This window comes from Phoenix dactylifera, chromosome 5 (assembly GCF_009389715.1).
Source record: "Phoenix dactylifera cultivar Barhee BC4 chromosome 5, palm_55x_up_171113_PBpolish2nd_filt_p, whole genome shotgun sequence".
Taxonomy (NCBI): domain Eukaryota; kingdom Viridiplantae; phylum Streptophyta; class Magnoliopsida; order Arecales; family Arecaceae; genus Phoenix; species Phoenix dactylifera.
In genome coordinates, this window is record NC_052396.1 from 64611 (window position 1) to 88376 (window position 23766).

General features: G+C 37.2%; 1 protein-coding gene across 4 annotated transcripts in view; it reads left to right on the plus strand.

The window, feature by feature from the left end:
• Positions 1–6679: 6679 nt before the first annotated feature.
• LOC113463215 (kinesin-like protein KIN-6) overlaps positions 6680–23766 on the plus strand; it is a 35671-nt gene continuing 18584 nt past the window's right edge. For 3 of the 4 annotated variants that reach the window (XR_005511890.1, XM_039126336.1, XM_039126337.1), the window contains exons 1-10: positions 6680–7193; positions 7744–7946; positions 11797–11920; positions 12015–12109; positions 14039–14174; positions 15786–15851; positions 15990–16052; positions 16325–16375; positions 19149–19231; positions 20710–20824. Coding sequence is in view for 3 of the 4 variants with exons in the window: in XM_039126336.1 (XP_038982264.1) it covers positions 6702–7193; positions 7744–7946; positions 11797–11920; positions 12015–12109; positions 14039–14174; positions 15786–15851; positions 15990–16052; positions 16325–16375; positions 19149–19231; positions 20710–20824 (1428 nt within the window). In the remaining variant the exon portion in view is untranslated. Of the gene's footprint in view, positions 7194–7743; positions 7947–11796; positions 11921–12014; positions 12110–13216; positions 13882–14038; positions 14175–15785; positions 15852–15989; positions 16053–16324; positions 16376–19148; positions 19232–20709; positions 20825–23766 lie in introns of those variants that run through there. The other variant, XM_039126338.1, reaches the window with a different exon arrangement.

Sequence of the window (23766 nt, forward strand, 5' to 3'; positions counted from 1 at the left end):
TTCTCTACTTTATTGTTTGAATATATAATACTGTACATTTGCCTTATGAAGTGATCCTTGAAGAAGAATTCAGAGATTTGACATGATTGGTTTTTCAAACAAATGTGTTTCTTAATTACCATAAGTTGTGGAGCTTGGTGGGATGCTCACAAGGCTGCCCACGGGTTGATTACAGTTTATTTATGATTACTTTATTCTTCCATTAAATTTAAATTGACACTGTGTATGTAATAGGAGGGCACATAGTTTTGAATTTAGTGATTCCTTAAATGTGCACTGGTTTATTTAAACAAGAGGTCCCATTGGAAAAATTATAGTATGTACCCAATGGTCTAGGTGTACTGCTAGGGCTAATCACTGAAACGAGCATGGTATAAATGGAACCCATGCAAATACGTATCGCTAGCTGATTGATGGCATGCACCAATATAGCCTTGCACATAGTAATTCCTCATCCTTTTGCCACTGAAATCACAAGCACATATATATGCTTCTAATTTGGTGGGTCTTTAGAAAAGCAAACAGCAGGTCTTTTTAGCCACCAAATTCACTCAAAAATTTTATGGACATTACTGGCCTGTAATGTAATCTCGCTTCTTGAATTAAGATCTTTTTATATTTCTTCTATATTTCTGTTTTACGCTCCGCTAATATTTTCTGTATCAGTTCTCTCTAAGGACAACAATGGAGCATCATCTATATAAAGTTTATCTTAATTAGCGAATCTCATAATACATGAATTATCTATGAGTTTGTCCCATGGTCTCTATATAATCTAAGAAAAAATTGGCGAAGTGACTAAGCATCTCATCATTTTATATTTGCATGATCAGCAAAACAAATCAGCTTTAAGGATTTGCACCCATGGAATAGGTACTTGTCACATTGATGCATGGTCTTAACAATATTTAAGCATTTAAGCCCACGACGTGAATGTGCGGGGCATGGTGGCATTTTGATGGTAGAGAACTACTGTCAAAGTGAGGTGCACAATTTTTAAGACCATGCATAAAATGAAAAATATAACTTGCTCTCACCTTCTAATTGCTACCGCCTATCCCTCCACATGTATGACGTCGCAGCATCATGATAACTTCTAGTTGCCAATAACTCATTATAAGTTATCCTTGCATTTAGTCTAACAAATCAAATTATGAATAAGTCATCAAACACGACAAAAGGGTAACGCTCCATGGCTAAGACGAAACCTCGTGACTGCTTAGTCCAATTTTTTTTTATTAAAATAAAGAAATTAAGTTCTAGGAAGAGAGTCTTTGCCCAGCTGCGTTTCAACAACGTCAGTATCGACCAGCATAACGAAGGTAAGATTAATTTACCTCTTCAGTCCAATCTTTGATATTTAAATTAACATTAAATTTATACATATATAGATATATGTGGCCTTCTTCTTCTTTCCGGCTGGGTTAGGTAGGCAGAAGCTTCTACGTCCATCGATCTGTCCTCCCATGGTTGACTCCAAGGAAATATTAAATGAGAAAACGCATACCAACATTTCATTTTTCTGCTCGCTTCTCCCTCCAAACCAAACCAGTAAGTTCTTTTTCCATATGTGGGTCCGGTATTGCACAAGGATGACATCTTCCCATCTCCTTCCCGGATTGGCTAGGCCAACCTTCTCGTGCCACGTCATTCCCCATTATGAAACACAGTAGGCCCACGTGAAAACCAAAGCATAAACTGGGGGGTTGCCTGGAAAGAACAGCGGTGGAAGGACATGCATGTTTCGGATTAACTTGTTTGAAATGAATGGTTTTGGACTTTTTCTTAGATGAGTGGAAAATGAATACTTGGGTCTGTTTCCATTTTGTAGCGAGGAAAGCATGGTTTGAATGAGCCCAAGATCATAGGAAGAACTCACAGGATTCTTTTCGCTTACCTTCCTCGGCGAAGTCAAGTCTTGTCGGGAGAAACTAGCTGGCCTATGGTGGTGCTACAACCAGAATCCCAGCCAGATTTTCTGCTCTGACAAGGAAGGTAGTTCTAAAGAAAATGGGCAGGGTTGACCCGAAACCCCCTTGATCCTCTCAATCAAGACTCATAGATTTAATTAACAACGGCATCACACTGCAGCGGCTGCCAAAGGTTTTGAAGATTTGACGAGTCCAGTTTCCTGTTTGAGTCTTAAGAAGTGCTTTCAGACATGAATAACTTTCGTCATCATTTTTTATGAAAAAAAACATGTGGCCGCCATTATGGCATTATCTTTGAACAAAGCACAATTCTACAGCACCTTTGTTGTAATAAAAAGTAATAGATTAAACAACAAATGTTTAATTTGTAAGTCGTAATCATAACGTATATTGGCAGCAACAATTATTTCATGTCAAAAGTGTTAACAATATTTAGCATTTCTGTATATCTTGTTTTGATAAACTCCTTGTTTAATGAAAATGAAGTTAAAGAAACCGTCCCTAGCTCGTTAAAAATGCAAACATCCAAAAGGAGAGCAGCCTTGAGAAGCCACAACGTACAATAAATACAAGAGAGGCAAAAGGAAAAAAGATTGGAACATACAATAGCTAGTTAATTAACACTCGTCTAGCAACAAGACAATTTAAATCATGGATTTGTTTGGCCAAACAACCATCCGATGCAATAGTGCAGCTATAAATTGGCTGATTGGAATTGGCTCGCCTGGATTCCTATGCAGCCGGTTGCTGGATCACTCGTTTTGTTTCCAACTTGTATATTATGTTTCATCACTCACCGCCGGTCCTTTAACATCATCAGGACTCCGATTGGGGCCAGCTTATACTGAAAAGATTTTAATGAACTTAGGGTCAAGCTTACCCGTTTTCGTGTTAGTAGTGAAGAAGTTGTGCACATAGAAGACTGGAGAAATCTCAGCGTTACTCAAACATATATTATGAGCAAAAAATATTCATACGTGTCATACACCCTTTATTTATCTCTATCATGATTAATTCTGGTCATACATCATGTAGAAGAATCATACATCATGTTGCCATCCTTATCTAGTCCCACTATTTTTGGTTGGAAAAGTATGGCAAATTTGGCACGACATAAGCCTTAATGATCTTATCCTAACCTCTGTGGATCATCATTAGACGGGGACATTAGAAGTCTGGAAAATAGTTTCTACCTACTTTCTATAGAAATGACCATGTGTAAGTATGCACGTAGGAGAGGAGACGAATCCAAGATGACTGCTGTGGGAATTTCGTCGTCTCCTTCCTCTTTCAGGGGAAAGGTTTGTATCATTGCATGGTTTCCTAAAGAAGTGCTGCTTCTTGTGGCGGAGGAATGGTCTCTCTATTTTAGACCGTAGAACAATTTTTCATTTTGTCTGTCCACCTAAATTCTCTAGAGGAGGTGTCACGCCCCCGCCTCTGCGGGGCACGTGAGGCATCCAGTGCCCACGTGGAGGCCACATGAGGGGGGACCGCGGGGCTCCTCTGCCAGATATTGTCCGGTTTCGGGGCTTCACGCAAGCGTCCTTCACCCCTCCCCGGTTTTATTTTCCTCCCAAAACGCGTCTGCAGGATTAGGAGACATCTGCCTCATATGTCCAGGCTCTGGAACGAGTCTTTCCGATGTGGGACTATTGGGCCTCACACCCTTCCCACCATCGGACAAGAGCCGTCCTCGGCTCTGATACCAAATGTCACGCCCCCGCCTCTGCGAGGCACGTGAGGCACCTAGTGCCCACATGAAGGGGGAAGACGGGGCTCCCCTGCCAGATATTGTCCGGTTCTGGGGCTTCACGCAAGCGTCCTTCACCCCTCCCCGGTTTTGTTTTCCACCCAAAACGCGTCTGCAGGATTAGGAGACACCCGCCTCATATGTCCAGGCTCTGGAACGAGTCTTTCCGATGTGGGACTATTAGGCCTCACAGGAGGTGCTTGTTGTTTGGGTGTCCCTGGTAGAAGCTACTAATTGTTCCATGGTTTCGAATTTGGAGGACTTGGAAATAATTGAGGACCATGTTCATGCAAATCTATGGACTGGTGTCCTCTCGGAAATCCTGTTCTGTGGTTAGTCCTCCCTATAGTTGATGGTTGTAAGGTTTTCAGACTTTGAGACTTCGTGCAGCAGGGAACTGATGTATCTTTATCTCATGGATAGGTGTGTAATTATTTAGCATACGGCTTCTGAAAGCGTCGGTGCAAAAATTACCAACGCTTATAAGCATTGGTACAAGCTCTAAAAAGTACCGAAAAAGACTATTTTTTTTAGTGATAGCAATAGCAGATGTGCAGGCACGCCACCGATATTAAAACAGCCAAAAATAGAATAATTAATGAAGGAATAATATGAGAGTAGCCTAAATCCAATTATCTTGACTTTTGAGAACTTTTACTATTATCACACCATTGATAGAGAAAAAGAGTTTGGGATAAGTTGTAGCATGGGCTATATAGTACTAGAGATCTAAGTTAATATTACTTCTAAGATAAAGTCCTACTGACAAATAGTGAGGTAAAGATAAAATAAAATACATTGATATATTGGATGTCAAAAGATCTTTTTTTTTTCTCTAAAATTACTATCCAATATTTATAAGTGGCTTCTCATAAAAAATAAAATGGGTGCCACAACTCATTTTGGACATGCGTCCTTACTATTATTTGTCATATAGCCCAATATTGTCATACATGATTGGTAGTGCTATCTCTTCTTCCACATCATAGGCAGTGGAAAGATAGATGTAATTATCCTACTCCTTTTATGTCATAAATAAGATGAAGATGGTTATAAGTACCATCCTTAAATTCTACTCTACTAAAATCTCATAATAAGTTGATAACTCTCATCTTCTTAGGACCACACCATACATTTGACTTGTACTTTCCTTGTTGTATCATTCTTTAGATTACAATTGGTCTGGTAGTGGTATAAACAATGATATTGGTAAGATCTTTCTTTATATTTTCTATGTTGTTTATGTTGAATTATCAGCAGCTAGCTCAACCTATGTTTGGCTCAAGTTTCAAATTCAAGAACCTAGCTTAAACATAATTCATCAAACCATCTAAAATCAAAGTCTATACCTAAAAAGCTATAACAATATGATGAAGCCACCTTATTGTTAAAATAGAGAGGGGCTCATTGATTTTAGTCATTGGATTGCTTTTCAATATACTTATAACAATCCAGAATTTATGCTCAAAAAGGCTAATTAAAAGATATTACTTAAATTTTTTGGCTTTATATAAGTACAAGATTTATCTAATATATAATCGATATGGAACTGAACATACGACTCCATGAATCCTTACATACTCTCTCTATTTAATCCTTAGCATTATCTCTAGGTCAAGAGTCCAAATCTATTTAAATCATGGTCAATTCAAAGAGACTCATGCTGCATTGACCCTTAATCTATATAGATCATTGACCAATTTTGCTCCAATACTATTTGCAACAAAATAGGATTTTATCAAATGTGGAACTAAACATACAACTGCACAAGTTCTCACAATACTTATTTTTAGCCAAACTTGACCGGGCCGAGTTTGCTCGAATTTGAAGTTTACTTCAAGCCTGAAAAACAGAATTGAGATTTATTTACTTATAATTGTGAAAATGCTTCATGCTGTCAGTTTCTTGTGCACAAAAAAAATTATCATGTACACAATTAATGATTCGGCAAATCCATAATGAACCAGAATTGAGATTTGATTACTAATAATCAGTTTGACCGCAAACAAATCTAGCTATACGGTAGGCAAAGCTGATAGCCACTTCTACCATTGGCATCAATTTTTTTTTAAAGGATATTTGTTGGATGTCCACCATGCAAAAGAAAAGCTAGAAAGTGTTAAAAGGGAGGCAGCAACATCAATACTTCATCATGAGTTCGCTGTGAAACACATTGTTAGACTTGCATACACAATAGGTTCGGCATACGGTTGTGTTCATAATTAAAAAAAAAAGAATTTTTTATATGAATGCTCTTCTAAATATCAAATTTTATATGAATATCCTTCTAAAATTGATATTTGCATATATACCCTTATAAAATACTTATTTTGCTACTCTCTTTTTTTTTTTTAATTCTTGTTTTTTTATATAAACCCATATTATCTAACGCCGTTAAAAAATTAATGATTTCAAATTAAAATGACTAAAATACTCTTAATGGGTAAATATGCAAAAAAATATTTATAAGACGATCGCGATGGAAGATAAAAAGGTAATTTCAAAATTTTATTTTATTTTTAATTAAAATTAATATGGTTTTTATTAATGGTGTTAGAAGAATCATTGTACTAGGAGCATTTGTGCAAAAATAGTATTTTATGATGGTATAGAAATAAATATAAATTTTAAGTAGGTATTCATAAATTTAAATTTTTTAGAAGGATATTTATGAAAAAAATTTAAAAGAAAGAGAAAGTTTGCGATCGAATTTAAATTGTAGGTTGGGTTCGTGATCCGGACTGGACTAGCGAAATGCACCAGTCGGTCTCGCGTGGGTCCAACTCCAACCCCGCTCAACTGGCACCCCCAATTCATGCACCCACCTCGACCCATCTCACTGAGGCGGTGGATCCCAGCTGGTCAAGCAGAAAGAAAATAATCTTACCCCACTTCCGCCGACTCCCGCCCATATACATCTTGAATTTACAAACCGAGGAGCCCAAAAGAACCCTCAGAACCCAAGAAAATACCCATCGCAGAGAGAGAGAGAGAGAGAGAGAGAGAGAGAGAGAGCCATGGAATTTCCCCCCGCCTCGTCTCATCGTGCCCCCACCACCGTCCGGCGAAACCCTCCCCGACGGGCAAAGCAAACACCTCTCGCTGCCGCTCCGGATCCCTCCTCCTTATCATCCGCCGTCGACGGCATCACCCCCTTCCCTCTCGACGAAATCCTCCAGCCCGATCCGCCCCAAATCCCTCCTCCCGTCCCCAAATCCCCCGAACCCCAATCTGCCGATTCCTCCGAGAACCTCAAGGTATTCCTCCGGATTCGACCCCTCGAGATCCGGCCCAGGCCCAGCCGGAACCCCTGCGGCGGCAAAGCCAAGCCTCGAGGGAAATGCGCCTCGCCTAAGGGCGGAAAGAACAAGAACAAGAGCTCTTGTTTGGCAGTGAATGATTCGCACTCGGTCACGCTATCGGCCCAGCCCTCGCTGCTAGACTTGAAGCGCACCAAAAGCGAGGTGTATGATGGCTTTTCCTTTGTCTTTCCGCAGGATTCTCTTCAGGTAAGCTTCTTGTCTCTACCATCTTATGATCCGATCTTGAACCATATATGTAGAATTTGCTGTTGTGAATTCTTCACAAGAATATATATTTTTTTAATCAAAACGACTGTCAAAATTGGCTATAAGTAAGTCTGCGAACCAGTGAACCACCATTGCCTCTGGGCTGCTATCAATTCTTGAAATCAATTAAAAGCAACAGCACTGCATTCAACCACTCAATGTCCGTACTTCTCCTTACCTGGTTACAATCTTCATCTCTTTTGCATCCAGAATGTGTAGAAAAGAACAATGTGGACTAATATGATCAACATTTGACTTGGTTTGGTTAAGCATGCTATGGATAAAAATCACGGTAAAGTGATGATGTTTAGAAATTGTCTTTAGATGCAGCCTTGACAGCCCCTTAAATGTTTGTCTAGGATATAGTCTTGGTTTGAACATTTGAGTTGTTTCTCCATCATTATTGCAAAGTTTATTTCTAACTCATTGTTTCTGTTACTTCTATATATATGTTTGGCATGTGTTATTTTGACGGGACTTGTATTTGCAGCAAGAAGTTTATGACAAGGTGATGAATCCTTTAGTGTTGGATTTTATGGGAGGAAAAAATGCTCTTTTGGTTGCAATGGGCCCCACTGGTTCTGGAAAGACTCACACGATGTTTGGGTGTCCAAGAGATCCGGGTATGTTGCCTCTCGCATTACGACAGATTTTTAGTCATGCAACTGGAAGTGGGGATCCTTATTCATCAAGGTACTTTTTTGTCACACATAATTGCAAACATTTGCTCCTTACGGTTGCTTTATTTCTCAATTTTCTTCTAAATTCACTTTTTTGATAAACTTTTATTGTCAGGTTACTTATATGTGCCGACCATACTGAACCTAGATCAGAAGTTGGCTTTACCTTATATTCTTTTGGCTCTTACTATGCTTAGGGAAGCCACTGATAGAAAAGTCGATGGCTAGTCAATCACCCCTAAAAATAGAGAACGAAATGTTGATTAACAATCCAACCATCTTTGTTGTCTTTTCTATATACATTAAACTACTTTATCTAATGAATGGATTTGGTACATGGTAGTCCTCGCTCACTCTTCTAAACCTCTCGCACTCTAATCCCTCATTATAAGTCCTAATTGGATGACTTGAAGGTTTCTCTTGTCGCATGCCAATATGTGATGATGTGAATAAGTGAAAGGATGCATGATTGCCTATAGGCCTTGTTCTCATGGAAATACAAATGCATTTGTAATGACTTGGCCCATGGTCCTCTTATGAGTGCTTTATTTGCAATCCTAAACAATATTTAAGATAATACAACAAGGGGCAATAATATCTCATTTATCCTACAGATATCATAGTGTATCCAATATTAATTGGCGAGTATTTAATAGAGTAGCAGACGCCATGATACATGTGGTTTCTCATTTAGCATGTGGGCTAAATCCAATGCTCTCAACTATTACTTGCTGCTGTAGTTACTTAGTATGAGAATTTGTTTCCAGGTTGATATTTGGGTTAGCACCCTTTACATCTTGGAATATTCTCTATATTATCTTGATGAAGTGAGTGAACCATTGAAAGACAGGTGTGGCTGGTACATATGTTCTGAACCTTCCCCTTGTAATTTCCTTGAAATGAAGGATTCTTCCTTCCCCTCTCACCTTCGGTGCCTTTTCCTTGGCCCCTCACTTGTCATTTCAGTCAAACACCTTCTTCTCTAGATGTAATTCGTTGATTCCTGTGTATCGTGAACAGATGGAGAGTTAGGACATTAGTGGATGTTAGTCTTGATGAGGTTTACCTTTCTCTATTATTTTATTCATAGGACAGGGATTTTAGCCTAATCTGACTGTTTTTATCTGATGTTGAGATAAATGTCCTCAAAGTGGTACTTGTATCTAATTAGGCTATAGCTGATTCTGGCAAAGACAGAAGGTAATACATCTGCAAGTTATATGATCTTGGGGTTAAAGCTTTTATGTGTTGTAATGATTGGCAAACATTGAAGGAAGTCAACCAGTAGACCACCTTGCCAATCTTGCCATTACCATCCCTAGTCCTATGGACTGGTCCGTTATTATTCCCCCTTGCTTGGTGCTCCCATCTAATGCTGATGCTTTTGGGTATTTGTCTGCAAGGGTGCAGTTGGGAACTTCTGAGTAACTAAAAAAATGATTCCTGTGAAGATCAGATTTTATATAAGGAGAAGGATTGGAATAAGATTGTTCTTCTAAAAGCTGATGTTAGCTTTCCGTAAGGTAGATCTTGTGAATTGAAAGTTCTGTAAAAGGTGGAAAGGGTACATCAGTGTTATGAAGATCTTATTTCATTTTATAATCAGACAGAAAATCATAGCCTGAAAAATTAAGCAGTTGGAATTTAAAAAAGTATTGTGTCTTAAGTATGTTTTACGAAAACTAAAATGGAGGTTTATGGCTGTTTATTATTTTGATAAATGCTAAAAGGCAATGTGCATGGACTTGGAATTAGGCTGTTCTCTTTGTACAGGTAAGTAGTTCCTCTAGAGTATGTATCTGTTTAAAATGGATGCTGCCTCTGATAATTATTTATGCTGAAATTTGACTGATGGAAGCACAGGAGCTTGGAACATCGCTAACATTTAATGGTTCACAAGAAGGAGAAGATGAATTATTGTTCCTGAATCAACTCAGAGGGTTCAAAAACCATTGCAATCTGATTTGGGACTTCAAAAATGAACCACATTTTTTTTGTGTGCACCTGATGAATTTACAACTCAACTGTATCGAGTGTAATTACACCAGGCAGAATCAGAGTAGAATCTATCCTTGAGCTCAACAAGGCAATCATCCAGAGATGTCCACAAACAGTCACCACTGTGGTGAGCAACATGCAAAGCGACCCAATCAGCCGGCCCATTGACCTAATTATACACATATTTGAAATGAATCGATTATTGGAGGTTGATTCTGCTGTGATCCTCACTAATTTGACATTCCTTTATACGTTTAGTGTGCTAGTGGGCTGGATCTTGGCAGAGCATATGCCAATCTTGAAAAGGCTCAACTAGATGACTTGGTCCAAAACATAATAGATTGGTTCTGGTAGTATGGCCTAGTGACATCTCTAACTAGGTTGCAATCATTTCCTTTCAATCTCATGTGTTAAAGTCTATAGATGGGGAGATCTTTTGCCTTGGTATATCTCGTTCTTTATTACTGAACACTTATTTCTGAGCTGGTTGAGAAAGCTACATTGACTTGTGTGCTAGTGTTGGGTGTGGGTGTGTCGAAGTATCGGATCCTTTTGAAATCCAAGAAATTTTTTTTCTTATATACCTGTATTCGAGTGTCATACTGATATTTGTGTCTAAGTGCCAAGTGCAGGTATTTTAGGCTAAACTAAAGGAAATGGGTGACATAGATTTTATTTTGACATTTAATTGGATCTTATGGTGGTATGTAGCTCTACCTTTTCAACTAGAGAAGATTTGGTTGGATGGTTGGAATTTGATGACTAGATAACTTCACAAATTGTAGATACAATGAGAGTTGTATACCAAGCTTAAAGTTAAGTATTGAATCTCCATGGCTCCACTACTTTAATCAGCTTCGGGAGGGAAATTTTTGTTTGCTATGTTAAGGCTTCATATTTTTTGTTGTCCCCTTCTCTAAGAGCTTAAGCTTTAGGGTCTAGTGGTTAATTGACATGGTATCAGAGCCAAAGGTCACAAGTTAAAATCTCCATTCATGCCAATTTTTCTCATCTTGGTGAGTCATTCTCGACTCATTTATGCCTTAATGTACGTGGTCCAGGCCGCATATGGGGGGTGTTGAGGCCTGGTATACATTGTTGCCCCCTTCCTTGACAGCTTAAGCTTTTAGGGGTCTAGTGGTTGGTTAACATATTATCTATTGAAGGACATATCAGTGTTGAGGGATATGTCAGTATGGAAAATTTGAAGTGCATAGCCTAAGAGATAACTTAGCAATCTCTTTCTCTCTCTCTCTCTCTCAAAGAGAAGAATTGGACAGAAGCCAATCCAAATTAGCTGTCCATTTAAATGCCGGATTTTGAAGGTTTCTTGATTGAAATAAAATAATGCAGACATATAAGAGAAGGAGAGAGTTGCCATAGAATTCTTCTTGTAGGATTCAAGCTTCAATCCTGCTGCTGCAAAATTAATAATGAAACTTGTAAATTAAAAATTCAAACTGTCAAACATAATGTGAAGTGCATGGTCTTATGTTATTGCATGTGCATACATATTTTTGAGAAGATGTTTATATATATCGAACATTGTAGATTTTGATCAATGGTGTGGATCTTCAATATTAAAGGTCATTCATCGTTTTTGCATTGGTTGGGTTAAGGCTTCAATCCTATGGGATCACCAATAGTTTAGTCTCTCTCACATATATGTATACGTGCATACGCATACATATGTATATGGTTGTAATAAAAATACTCAAATGGAAAATCATAAATGTATCTCTAAAAAATGGGAGAGATGGTTGGCCAATTTGTTTTAGAATATTTTGCTTGGCGCTTAGTGTACATGTATCTTTCTTTTTATCTCATTCCTGAACTACTAAAATTGATGGTTGGTGCTTTTACAGTTCATATTACTTATCAATGTTTGAAATATATTCTGAACGAGGGAAAGGAGAGAGAATCCTTGATTTATCTCCAAATGGAATTGATTTGTCTCTCCAACAATCAACCATTAAGGGTCTTCAAGAGGTAGCTGCTGGTTATCATTGTATCTAATTCTTTTGGAAGTTTATCTCATCAAATGCCAATAAGATAAAGTTATATTTCTGTTCTGTCTTTTCAGGTTATGATTTCTAATCTTGCAGAAGCAGAGAGTCTAGTGACATGTGGAATGTTGAAACGAGCTACTGCTGCAACAAATTCAAACTATCAATCAAGGCATGTGGCTATTAAATTATTCAAACTAAAAAATATACCTTTAAAATATAGAAAAATCAGCATCTTTTCCTTTTCCATTTTATTTTTTCCATCTTCATGACTCGAGATGTTGACACATTTCTTGGGGTCAGATTGTGGACACTGCATTTCTTTCTTTTGAACAAGGAATCACATTGTGATGTTGCACCATCCATTTTATTATGCTTGCTTGAATAAGAAATGTCCTACCTTACCTATTATCTCTCACTCTTTTGTTTCATTTTTGGCATTTTCTTTCAAATCGGTTCTTGTAAGTTGTTTTATAATAGAAAGAGCTATCTGAGAAAATGTTACATTCAGTAACATGTAATAGAATGTGTTTGCTTTTAAACAAGCAAAAAATTTAAAAAGCTGCTTTTGGAGAAAGCTAGAAACATTAGATTCTAACTTATGATTATTTGAAACTGCTAGTTTATATATTGGAAATGTTGATGTTTTGACTTCTTTAGGAGCACACTCAATGGGAGTACGAGCATGGTATGCTGAACCGGCCCGTACTGGCCGGTTCGGCATGTATCGTACCGGTACTGCCGGTTTAGCACGTATCGTACCGGTACTGAGGCCAACTGGTACGGTTCAACCATGAAAAACGAGTTCCGCTACATACCAGTGCAATCGGACCGGTACGCGCGGGGTAGCTTGCTCGCACGCGCGAGGAAGAAGAAGAGGAAAGAAGAGGAAGAAAGATGAAGAAAGAAGAGGAAGAAGAAGAGAAAGAGGAGAAGAAGAAGAAGAGAAGAAGACTTACCGGTACCGAGCCTCGTCAGGGTGATCCTCGTCGGGGTGCTCGGCCTTCCTTGCTCGTGGGAGAAGGGGGGAAAGCGAGAAGAGATGAGGAGAGAGGAAAAGAAAGGAGAAGGAGAAGAATTGGAAAGAAGAAGGAAGAAGAGAAGGAAAAGAAAAGGAAAAGAAGAAAAGAAAACGACGGGGCCGTGCATGCCCCACACGGGGAAACGCATCCCGCGCGGGGAAATGCGTCCCGTGCGCGTGGCCTTGCTCGTGGAAATGCGGAAAAAAGGTGGGGTAGCGCGCCCGCGCGCGTTGGAAACCGTGCGAGCGCGCTCCTGCGCGGCGGACAGGGTCAGTACAGGTTCAGTACGGCCCGAACCAGTACCAACTCGGTCCGGATTGCCACCGGTATGCCGACCGGTACCGATTCGGTGTACCTTGAGTACAAGTGAATCAGTAGAAACTAAGTTCCATCCGATTATCATGAACTCAATTCAAACTGCTAGGCTTCGTTTAATGGCTAATTTTGGATTCCTAGATTTAGACCCAATTCAAAAACCTCAACGAAGTTGGACTTAAGTCTACCGCTTTTAAATGAGATGGACAGCTGGACTTTGCTTTGAACTATTAGTCAGGCCCATTAAATAAATCTTGACCCAAACTAAGCTATGCTCACCTTGATTTGAATTCAGTATGCTCGTTGACTCGGGATTTGAATTCTACATATTTGATTCAGGTTAGGGGACCAAAGAGCATATTAACTCCTTTCTCTCTCTCTATATGTATGTAAGTATGTGTGTATATATATATTGCTTTATCTGCACATACTTTTGTCTCATTGACTAACTCGAGCTTTTCCATCATGAGTTTACTGAGCCAAACATGTGAAGAAGTGCTTCTCTTTAAAGCACTCTTATGAAAATGCGTCTTGGAAGGCTTTTTCTGAAAAGTAGAGGCAAAAACAAGCATGCCTTTTGTCTTGCTTGCTTATGCAGATCTCAAATGTAATGCTAACTTCTCTAAGCTATTCATTATTGTTTTTTAGTTTTCTTGTTCTTGCTGTTGATCTCGGTTTTTCTTATTCATTTACGAACTGATAACTGCAGAGTTTGTTGGCGACTTTTAAACGTCTCTGATTTTTATTGCCGTTTCTTCTTGCAGCCGATCTCAATGCATCATAAACATTCGTGCTGCTCGTAAAAGTGTGGATGATGAACAGCATTTTCCCCCAAATAATGCTGTTCTTACCATAGCAGACCTTGCTGGAGCAGAAAGAGAAAGAAAAACAGGGAATCAGGTTACCTTTTTCTCCTCGTTAGGTAGTATCTAAATTCATTGGTTACCATTTGGGTTAATTATATTTGTTCATGAACCAACTACTCATGATGCTATACACAAGACGGATGCATATATTAAGTCCACATGCAACGGAGAGGAACATTTGAAAGATCTGGATATTATGGTGTCTCTCTATTCTTCCATGTTTGCAAGTTGTTTCTCTTGTATAGATGCATGAACTATGAACCAAAATGGACTGGACGCATGTGAAGTAGATTGGGAGCAATAATCCTATAGCACGATTATAAGAGGAGCATTACATGAAACCTATGTGTTACACTTGATACCAAGGATACAAATATTTAGGATCATAACATATGTTGTATGATTGAAATACGTGATCCAATTGAGATTGTTTCACAGCTGTGCACTCATGAATGCATAAGGCATGGCATCCAATCCTTGTACCCCTGCTAAGTTATTGCTTGGACCCTCTTTGCCAACCTAATGGAATATTCCACTGTTTCTTCTACACCCTGGAAGCTTGAAAGAGTAAGAGAGAGGAAATTGAGAGGTAGGTGATGAGAGAGAGATTGCATGTGCGAGAGAGGGATCTCATGCATGTTATGGTGGTCAGCCCTCCTTGCATTTATAGGAGGGGGCTTCCAAAAGAGGCCATTCCCACCTCCTCTTCTTTCTTTCGATGGAAGTGAGGCAGAGAGAGCAGTAAATATGGGGACTTTAGTTGGGCCAGTCCCCTTTTTCTTTCCCTCAAGAGAAAGAAGAGGGGGGCTCACCAATAGTGGCCTTTTATAGGAGGGGAAATCCAATAGAGGGCACCCTGGCCCCCTCCTATTTCTCCCATCGAACAAAAAGAGGGTGATAAATGTGGGGACTATAGTGGTGCCAACTCCCTTTCTGTTTCTCTTAGCCTAAGAGAAGGAATATGGGGGCTCACCACTAGTGGGGCTGATTGGCCTGGCGCCTCTTCCTTTCCTAGCGTGCGCTCTTTCATTAAATACCTATAAGTGCTAGTTCTTAAACATGCCTTATGAGCCAGGCTCATATTGAATTATTGATGCGGGCTGAGGTTGCATACTTGCATTCCACCTTTCATTTGATCTTGGGCCAGAATGTGACTCCACACCACATAATGAGGAGAGTTACATCAACGTGCCAAAGAGTACGTATACTCTTGAAGACTGATGGCCTGCATAGCAGTGAAGAGAAACATTCACCTATAATCTGGTTAGCATGTGAAGAATTTGTTTGTCATATCACTTTTGATAGGCCTGACATGGAGTACTCTCCAACAATTTTTTGGATCACGACAATTGGAGGTTGAATGAGGAATATGCTTTTCAACTAATGTAGAGACAATATGCTTTGTCAAGATAAATCTTCTTGTCTAGTTTGTTGCTAAATACCAATGGTTGCCGGACATTGTTTATGTGCCTACCACCATAATTTTTTTAAGCCGATATTTAGGACATTAATATACTAACAGGCATGTATAAACATGCTGGGTTTTTACTGTAGACATGACTATGTGATCATAGTGACGATTGTGTAGCTTGCAAAATTTGATTATCCATATGTGTCATCATTTTCACTTTTTTCCCATTTGCAGGGTGCTCGATTGTTAGAGAGCAACTTCATCAACAACACATCGATGGTTTTTGGTCTGTGTTTAAGAGTAAGTAGCTACTAAATACTAAGTGGTATGTTCTTACAGTTCTGAATAATACACAACTAGTACTTTGCACATTTCCTCAGTATTCGATAGAGAGTTGTATATTCTTTTTTTTTCTTGCTCATGATTTTCTTTTTCCAGTCCTTGCTGGAACACCAAAAAAATCCAAAGAAGCCATTGCACAAGCATTTCAAGAACTCGCTGGTATATTTCCATTTCTTGATTTCTGATATTTATAGGGTCCTAATCTGCTTATTCTATAATAACAAGTAAAGCACTGGTAGTTATTTATGCTTTTACCATTAAGTTTTTTTTTTAAAATTATTGTGTTACATTAAACAATCCGCCATTTTATATAATGTGACGCTTAAGTACTTCCTGGAGTTCTGATTGTGACAGTATGAAGATTACTTGCATACTTCTCTTTTGGAATATTCTTCATCTACTAAGTTGTAATGCTCATTTGTATTTGGTAGTTGACTAGGTATTTGAAAGATTATTTGGAAGGCAAGAAGCACATGACTCTGGTATGATAACATTACCTTCTTCTTTTTTTTTCAAAAAAATTCCCATTTCAGAACTAGTTGCAACAATGTAAACTTTATATGTATCCTTGTTAGCTTATTTCAGTATATTTTCTTAATTTCCTTTGTTTCTAGAGACATTATTTGCTTCACTTTTAAGTTAAATACATTTTTTTGAGACACATCTGGAAATTGACCATATGCTTTGGTTGAATACCCTTTCTTTTTGCATTAATGTTTCATGCTAGCATGTTCCACATTTGTATCAAGCCTTGAAGAAGTGATATTTTGAATGAAAAACTATTTAAATTATCTTTTAGGAGTTCTTCCAGTGTTCTTGCCCATCCCTACCATTTAATGGAGCCGAATCAAAGAAATCTTATTAAGCGATTGCTATTAGATGTCAATTATGGTTTCTTACTGTCCATGACATTTGACCTTGTTTGACCAAGCTCTTTGTGGTGATATAGGAAAAATAATTTTGGGAGCGACTAGAATGTTTTGCAACTTCAGTTTAGAAACTCTCTTGCATTAGGTTGTTCAATGTGTTCGCTACATTTATGAAACACTGTGCATAAGCATTTTGCATAACAGCTTGGTAGTCATGCTGTGGCTAAAACATTGGTTCACCTTTTATGGATCATTTTGATGTATAAATTTATGTACCTACATAGATTTGCTGGTCGTGCTAGCCATTGTCTTGCAGTCAACCTCAGGAATGATAAATTGGTAGTGTCCTGACATATCGAGGTATTCTTTCAAGTGCCTTTAGATGTGGTCTCCTTAGAGAATAAGCTAACAATCCAATATTGTAGGACCATTATGGTTTGGTAATATATTTACCAATAAACAATTGGAAGTTGATGCTTTAGTGGATCTCTCCATTTTCGAATGCCTTGTGGCAATTGGAATGTATAAAGGATTCAAATGATTTTTTTTTTCCATTCTTTTCTTGCTTCCTAAAGACCAAATATATGCTTCAATTGAGGATGAAGATAAGCATTTCAAGCAAGCAACACCAAGCCATGGCAATACTTTAAGGATCCTAAGGCTTGTTGGCAAAGACTTTATTAATGTATCTTTATAGATCTTGAATCTCTTTATGATTATCTCCATATAACCACCATATATCCACACAAAAGTTATGGTGCATCATCGAGCAGTTGCTACAGGAGACTAGACATTAAGGTTTCTCATGTGCAATGATTACCCTTGAAGTGAATGATTTGAGGTTTTAAAAAACTGAGAAGGGCTTCTAGGGTTTTGATAATCCAAAATCAGGGTCTGAAGGGCTAATGCATGCTAGTTCATGATACAGTGCATGGATTTCAGAGATTGAGGGGGATAAGGAAGGAAAGAAGGATCTAGTCGTTCCTGAGGTCAGAGTTAAACTTTAGGCTGAGGGATAATCAAGTGATCAAAGGAACGAAGAATTAGTTTTCATAACAGTTTAGATCTAATCCCGGCATAGATCATGTACTCAAAAGAAATTCAACAGTTCAAAGGTATTTTGATTGCAAGAAAAGAAGCGCATATCTTTTTTTTTTCTTGTTTTTTTAAAGCCCACCAAGTGAAATGTAATAGTAACTAGAATAAAAGTGAAGATTTTAAAGCAAGATAGAGAAGAAAGAACAGAAGAGAGGATATGGGAGAAAAGGATAAGAGAGGGAGAGAGACAGTCATGCCAGGTCTTTTCCCTTTCTCTTCAAAGTAAACTCCAAAGAAACAACGCTAACAGCCAGCAATAACCCTTAGTCCAATTAGGACTCCACAAGTACAATAGGAGACTGCTATATGCTGGTCATTGTTACCGTAGGCGTACAATTCTCACTACAGTGATTTCAATGGTAGAACTCCTAAATACTGTCCTATCTAAAGCCCATCACCTAATAAAAAGAAATAAAATGCATTATGTTATCCCCTAAACAATTTTAAACCAGATAGATAGAAAATAAGCTTGGACTGTTGGACTTTTGTTGACAACTTCATGGACCCAAGGATGTTCCCGCATCAGCAGTCCTTTCACATGCTGTGTGATTGGTATGGCATCTTTTATAGCTATATCTGGTTACAGACATCTTACTCTGCCTGAAGCGATTGGGACCATCAATGGCCTTTCTCAATTTGCAGCCACCATAATTATCATCATGATACAAGAAAGTTTATAATGGTCCCTGTAGACTTATTCTTGTCCATGCAAGAAAATATTCTTAATCATAGCTGTTGAGAAGCACATTTTCTCTCAATATAGAGTATCCTGGGCAAGGCATTTTGGAGACAAGTTTGATTTGGTTTTCTTGCGGACTTGGTTATAAATGTATTTTGTTTCTCACTGGAGAGTTGAACATACATAGACACCTTGTTTGATTGAACAACTTTGTAATTGTTTAAAGAAAATCCCTTAGTTCATTTTGAGAGTGAATAATAAACTTATATTTTACCATTTATGAATTTCAAGCTGTCAAATTTTGTCATTGATATCTTACCATTTACATCTTTAATATTTTCTGCATGTCGTTATATGAACTTACAAATAATTTTTTTTGAAGTGCTTAATATTTGTTTAACCATATAAATGATTTTAGGTGCTTAGGGATGGTGGGATTTACTGGCTGTTTAATGTTTTTGAGGATCATTTTGTTAGCCATTCCCTTTCATGTACTTCACCTTTTGGGGTTATAAGTACATTATGGTATCAATAACTTGTCTGGTTAAATAGTCATGAAAAAATTAGGTTCTGAGTATTTTTGAGTATCCATGTTGTTTCATTTTGCAGATTTTAACTGTAAAACCGGGGGAGGAAGATTATGCAGATACGTCCTTCTTACTAAGACAGGCATCTCCTTACATGAAAATCAAGTAGTACTTCAATTTCTCTGTCTTCTTTTCAAAGGGAATATTTAAATGTGTCACCTGTTAGGTTTCAACATTTTTAGTTTCTATATATTTCGGAAATCACTGCTTCGAGATCCACATTTTTGAATGTCAAATATGATATTGTTGTCTGTGTAAATCATGTCTATTTTCATGCTACCTTGGGGAAACCCTCTTGAGTTTCTTTCGACATGTTTTCTAGTCTGGACAAAGAGGAAAGTAGTCAATGTGCTAATCCATGTGCTAATGTTTAGAAAAAGGTGCATGTAACTGCCTAGATGCCTGCTTCAATGTTTTCTGCATCATGTTTGAAACTTACTACATACTATTTAGTATGTTATGTTTTGTTTTCTGGATATAACTCTTTTTTTGCATTTGACCTTATTTTTATTATTTAAGCTGCTTTAATCTTGAGGTACCTGCCTGGTGCTTCGCTATGCAGTCCCTGGCTGCCCATCTCTTGCTTACAGTCCATTAAAACATAGTGAGATGGAAGCTGGTAACGTAAAGAGCAAGCCCAAAATAACACTATTAATCTAAATAAATTGTAACTTGCTACATGCAGAATTTCAAATTGAAATCTTAGTGGGAAATTCATAAAATCCTTCTAATTATTAATCTAAATAAATTGTAACTTGCTACATGCAGAATTTCAAATTGAAATCTTAGTAGGAAATTCATAAAATCCTTCTAAAGAGAATATGTTATGTTCCACTTAATTGCTAATTCCCTAGTTGATGGAATAGTATCACTTTAGTTGCTAATTCCCTTGTGGAATGTGCAGTGTAGAAAAAGATGTTTCATATTGAGAAAAAATTGTACTTATACATGTTCTGTTATCCAATAAACTATATGGAAATCATTTTATAGTTTAACATCTTTTGTCGCACATGTATATGGTGTTCTGAACCATTTTTTTCTGTTTCGTGCACTTTTCAGTTTCTATTTAGATGTCTCCTGTATGTTGTTTGATATCTTTCTATTAGCTTCATGTTTTCGCTTATGTCTGTTTTCCTTGATAAACCGATAACAGGGATGCTGATGAGGTTACCAGTTTTATAGATCATTGTCCTAATGACATTCTATCTCTTGTTTTGGGATAGAAGAGTAGCCGGTCATCTCATTGTATGATTGTGCATGTTGTTCCCTTGAGTTTAAAATTATGTTAGATGCTCCTTTCTTATGGTGTCTATAAAACGAATGGTGTCAAAATGCTACATCTCTTTGCACTTCTATATTGGTAATCCTTTCTTGCACTCTTATTTCTTTTGATGTAAAAGGCAGACCAATAAAATTAATTTAAGTTTATTTGTAATTAAATGTTAATTAGTTTGATTTTGTATAGATGGTTTGTTAGTGATGATTTTGCGATATTAGCTATAAAACTATATTATATGCATTTATTCTTTTTACCTTAGTTACTCCTTTAGTTATGTTGTTTATTTTGTCATCTGCAATTTCAGGTTTAATAATCTTGAAGAACTTACAAACCTGCATAGTCAGAAAAGAACTACAACATCATTGATTAGAATGGATCACTATAAGCGAATGAAGTTCGACAACTCAGAAACTTCATTGGTATTTTCTATCCAATGCTTCACGTACCCATTTTGTCTTTTGCTAGTGTTCTTTGTAATCAAAGAAATGCTGTTTGTGTTTTTTAGTAGAGAATTCATACACCACTGAACTTGTCTGCCATATTGTCTGCATACTAATATTGACAAGTTTTGATGCTGTTATATTAGGAGAGTTCAAAATTGTAGCTTGTCATTAACACTCTGATGCTTGATAATGTCTTTTAAGTGACTTCTGTGTTTACCTTTGTAATGCATTAAGAATAAGGTAAATCCTAACTCATTTACTCGATACCTGTAGCCTAGTTTTAACTGCTCTTGATTATGAATGAATTTTGACACATTTTGTGAACGAATTTTATTTCATTAGCTATTTTACGAATATTAATACTTGAAGTCCCTATTTCCTTGTTATTGTCCAAGTCACTTAATTCATGCTTCTTACTTTCTTCAAACGTTGAAGATACTACAAAATAAATATGTCAGTTTGTTCTAATGATATAAAAACATCAAGCATTCAGCTTTGTGGTTGTATTATTCCTTTCAGATGAGTCCTTATCGTATATAACATTCCTAAACGTATGTTGTGTGCACTGAAGGTATGAATTGAAAAGTTGGCATGTTGACAATGTGAATATTTTTTTGTTAGTCAAATTGTTGTCTTTTTGTCTTTTTCCTTGATTTCTTATGGAATAATCTTGACTTCACAATTTCAGTTGTTGACTTTTTTCCTTAGTTTGATATAGAATAATCTTAACTGCGCACAGGATTCAGATGTTTTCATTTTATATTATCATGACTTCATTCGATTGTCATCCATAAATTCCAACTAGGAAGCAGTTGAAGTAAATGCTTGATCTGTTTTGTACATTGGTTCTTTTTTTGGATGCAGTCTGAGGAAGTATATCAATGAATCAATTCCACCTCCATCAGATGAAATTTATTTGAGCAACTAGGTGGGAATACTCAGGATGAGGGTCATAAAACTAGTAGTTTTAGTAATGGAACATCACATTTAGTGAGAAATTCCTAAAGCTGTTGTTTGTATGCTGCTCATCAAACTCTAGTGTTGCCAGAACCAATCAAATGAAGTGTCATCTGAAAAATGGGGCTTTAACAGGACATAGTGGATTAGGTTGGAAAGTCGGGGTAAATACAGAATATCTCCCTCAGAAAGGATAAAAATTCACCTTGTGTTCTGAAAGACCTTTTGTTTTGAAAATATTGAAGGACGAAGCTATCGTACAATTGAAATTGATAGGACTAGTCGGAAGCTGGAGCAGTAGGCATAGAAGCAGTGGTAGGACAGATATTAGCTTTTTATGTGTAGCCTGTGGCTGGTGGCTCGTTGCTAGCTCTAGCTGCTAGCTCTGCTTAAGGTAGATCTTCTGTAGTCTTCTAGTTGATGCTTGTCTCATGAGTGTGGCTTATTTCCTATTTCTTTTTTTGTTAGCCTATTTTCTGTAGACTGAAGTCCTTTTAAATATTTGTCATGGTTCATAAATATCTCCGCATTGGATTTACAATGTTATGGTGGCTAACCTGATCTTTTGAGTTTTATGCTGTCATAATAAATGAGAAATTTACCAGTCCTAAACTTTGCTCACTGGCATGGTCTTAACATAATCATACCTTCTTGAATGAGCCCACCAACTCTGTTGCTTGTTTACCACTGATGCAGTCCTGTTTTTTTGTCAACATTGTGCTTCTTGCTCATTGAAGGCTGTCATCATCTTTGGGCAAGTTATTTTCGCATTGCAGTCATTAATCCTGTTCCTAGTATCTGATCCTGTGACCATGCTGACTTGATACTTATTTGAGGCAGTTTATTTTGGAGATCGTTCTCGTAGTTGAGGCTGTTTGAGCTGTATGTTACCAGAACTTCCTCTCTGACTGATCTATGTACTCAATGCCCTCACCTTACCAATGGTATGCTAAACAGCTATTTTAAGTGGCACTGGTTTGCCTCATCTAAGAAATAGGTCATCTTTTCCTCAATCCATACCTTCCATTTGGCATGATGGTCTTTATTTATTTTGCCTGTTTGAGGCAATCATCAGCCCTATGATTCCTCATTCCCCAGGACATATTATAGAAGATCATTAACCTGTTTTTTATTGATGGTACGCTTGTTCATTAAGGAACTTAACAATGATTTACATGAGCTTAATTGGTAATTTCCTTCTTTGACACGAGATGTTACAGATACACATATCTTTAGGGAAAATTCCTATTTATATCAAGGTTTTTAAATCTCAATATATCAGTTTATATCTTGGTGAGTAGCCAAGACTAAGATGAACTAAGATCTCGGTTTATCTTGGCTGATATGATAATTGGGAAATTTTGGGGAAAACTGAAATTTTCCAAGATCTTGGCCGATATTTTCAGATTGAGATATTGGAATCTCAACCAATATGGTAAATCCGAGATTAAGAACAATATTTAAACAATAATTTGAGATTTATTAATGTAAAAACATATTTAAAGGAGTAAAATGATTGAAAAATATCAGCCAATATGAATAATCTATCAGCCAATATCTCAAATTTTATCAGTTATATATTTTTGAGATAATAAGACCCATGCTTTAGACATCTCGTATTAGGGGGTGCCTATGTCGATACAAACCGAGATCTTGGCCAAGATGAAAACCTTGATTTATACTTCATAAAAAAAATTTAAATTTCAAAATACTTGAAATTGATTATGACTAAATGGTTGTTATAATAATATTTTTCATTCAGGGTTGCAATGCCAACCTTTTCATTTTAGAAAACCCTGTATTTTTGTTATGACATTTATAAGCATGCATTCTAGATTTTGTTTGAGGTCTATCACTTACATATGTACCATTTGTCTATGTCTAACAAAATTAACCTAATGATGTTGCATAGGAGCATAAGTTGAAGGTGACTGATTTTAAAGTAGAACATTAGTTTTCAT